Source organism: Sphaeroforma arctica (genome assembly GCF_001186125.1).
Source record: "Sphaeroforma arctica JP610 unplaced genomic scaffold supercont1.500, whole genome shotgun sequence".
Lineage (NCBI taxonomy): Eukaryota > Ichthyosporea > Ichthyophonida > Sphaeroforma > Sphaeroforma arctica.
This window is the reverse complement of record NW_014040058.1, coordinates 45171-48025: the sequence shown is the minus strand read 5'-3', so window position 1 is coordinate 48025 and position 2855 is coordinate 45171. Positions and strand designations below refer to the sequence as shown.

The window sequence follows — 2855 nt, the reverse complement described above, 5'->3', positions numbered from 1 at the left end:
TTATATGTATATATGTATGTATATGTATATATATATGTGTGTGTGTGTATATATATATATATATGTGTGTGTGGGTGTGAGTGTTTGTGTTTGTGTATGTATGTATGCATATATGAGTTTGGGTAACGACATCTGTTACCACACTACGCTCACCCCGCATTGATAATGGCAGGCGGATTTGACGTCCAGATTGGTACAGATCATATCCCACATAACTATACTCACACAAACAGACGTATATGGAAAGCACACTGGCCGTTGTAGAGAAGTTAAATCATACTCGACTGTGGAGAACGAAGGGAAATGTGCTTTATTACCGTTTTGGGTGATTTATCTACATGGATGATTTATAGGCGTGCCCTGCATCCCACAGTGTGAGTAGAAACCTGAGCAGCCTTAGCTCCGTTAAAGATACACTCGTACAACCTTGAGTTTGGTTGAAAGTATACTCATGCAACCTTAGTTAGGTTAAATACAGACTTATTCATCCTTTGTTTGGTTGAATATACAGACACATACAACCTTATTGAGGTTGAATCAGACACATACAACTTTAGTTTGGTTGCCTGTAACGCCCATGTATCTGTATGCATGGCCTGCCGCTTGTATAGCGCTCAAGACGAACACGCGCCTTTGGTGGTTGGATATAAATTTGGTAACACGCCCGAGTGGGACTGTCACTTCAGCTCACTCCCTTCTAGCCCTAATTTCTGGTGACCTCGCTCGTTTTTTGCCCTAATTTCTGGTGATCTCACTCGCTTTTTGTCCTAATTTTTTGTTGCTTCACTCGCTTTTTGTCCTAATTTCTGATGCCCGTAGCGTGTACATACGATATACAATCTACGACCTAAATATAATCTATGTGTGGCGGTGACGAAGGCACCTCGAGTAGTGTGCTGGTTAATTATTTCTATACATGGGATAGCAGTGGTATCTACTGCCCCAGGTGAAGTTAAAAATAGGTCCACATCCACCGTCTCCGTGAGTCGTGTGCTGGTTAATTATTCCTATACATGGGATAGCAGTGGTGTCTACTGCCCCAGGTGAAGTTAAAAATAGATCCACAGCCACCGTCCCCGTGAGTAGTGTGCTGGTTGATTATTCCTATACATGGGATAGCAGTGGTATCTACGGCACCAGGTGAAGTTAAAAACAGGTCCACAGCCACCGTCTCCGTGGGTAGTGTGCTGGTTAGTTCTCACATGTGATCACGTTCTCCTTAGTGCTTGTATCCGTGCATGCATCGCTGGAGAATTGTATGTCATCCGCAGAGATGGTGTCAATGTTCGATGGCGCGAAGTGGAATATGGAACCGCTGGCGAGTACTCGCATGTTGGCTATATTCCCGTCCTCAGCCTGTAGGGTTTTAGGGTTTGTTGAGCTAGTTAGTGGTGTATGGGTGTGTGAATGAGAGTTATATACGCCGTAATCCATGTATCCATGCAATGGATACAATGCATGCCACATAGATCGACATCTGGACGAACCCCTTAAGCGCACGTGCAAGATTGGTAGGGTTTAGGGTTTAGGGTATCGTTGAGATTGATTCTCGCATTGTTTCAGAACATACCGTGTTGTCCGTGAAGTCGCCGTAGAGATTAATTCTCGCGTTGTTGAGTATCCGGTCATTCCTGAGCACTCCGCCGAACACGCCTCCGATATTGTTCTCGAATGTTCCTGTATTGAATATCAGTGCGCACCGTTGCTATTTTTAGAACACAAATTCTATTTTTAGAATGCATTTTCTAATTTAGGAACGCAGTTTCTATTTCTAACACTCAGTTTCTATTTTAAAACGCAGATGCTATTTTTAGAACGCAGTTTCTATTTCAAGACACAGTTTCTATTTTTAGAACGCAGTTGCAATTTTTAGAACGCAAATGGCTAAAAAAAGATGCTGCGTGAGTGTTGGTACTTGTATTGTTGCCGTGCCAGAAAAGAAAAATCACTATTGGCAAACAAATTGACGATGTATACGGAAAACGCATTGCGGACGCTGTGAACCATCGCGTTAATGACCGCTCCCAATAAATCACTCCACACATAGTAAGGCCCCTTCAAAGACCCCGATGGTATCCTAAATAGCCCTATTATTTGAGCAGACGCAGGATCAAGAACGTTTGCGTGGCGAGCACGTTGACGCAGAGATTACTAAAGGATATCGAATGCCCCACCCACTGCACCGAAAGCAGCCCCCGAAGCCCCCATAAACTGACCTTGAAACAGACACTGTCAACACCACTACTTCACTTTCTAACCGGTAGTATAGTTCATACTAAGTTTACTAACCATAACACAGGTACCAAAAAATTTAACGGGCATTCTATATGATGCTCCATTAACAAACCCCTCGCCGCTCCCATAGCCCAGTATCACCCGTACATACCATCGATTGTCACTGTCGTTCCCCCGTCCACTCTCCTAACCGTAATAGCACCGCCCCGACTGCCACAGTGACCATAGAAGTCCTCGGCGGCGTTGTTAGTGTAGGTACCTGTGAGAGTCAGTTCACCGTCGCAATCGACAGTATCTGCGACCAGAACACCCCCTTCTGTGGCTTTGTTTCCTTCAAAAAGGCCCGTGATGGTTGACCCGGCACCGTTGACCATGCCGAAGAAGAAGACACCGCCTTGCCCGTGGTTGAAGTAGTTCTGCAACACCATATTGAATCAACCAACATAGAAATTATTCCAAGGTATAAGGGTATGAACAAACCAAAATAAACGAGGTGTATATATGAACCAATCGGAATAATAAGTTTTTCAAATATATATATATATATATATGTGTGTGTGTGTGTGTGTGTGTGTGTGTGTGTGTGTGTGTGTGTGTGTGTGTGTGTGTGTGTGTGTGTG

At 44.0% G+C, this 2855-nt stretch overlaps 1 protein-coding gene across 1 annotated transcript; it reads right to left on the bottom strand.

Annotated features, from left to right (window-relative positions):
* Positions 1-1187: 1187 nt before the first annotated feature.
* On the bottom strand, positions 1188-2663 carry SARC_06784 (hypothetical protein; the record flags this gene model as incomplete). The annotated part of the gene is made up of 3 exons (XM_014299295.1): positions 1188-1356; positions 1571-1677; positions 2387-2663. The coding sequence occupies 3 exons, from the start codon at positions 2661-2663 to the stop codon at positions 1192-1194; spliced, it is 549 nt and encodes a 182-aa protein (XP_014154770.1). The 3' UTR covers positions 1188-1191.
* Positions 2664-2855: the final 192 nt, after the last annotated feature.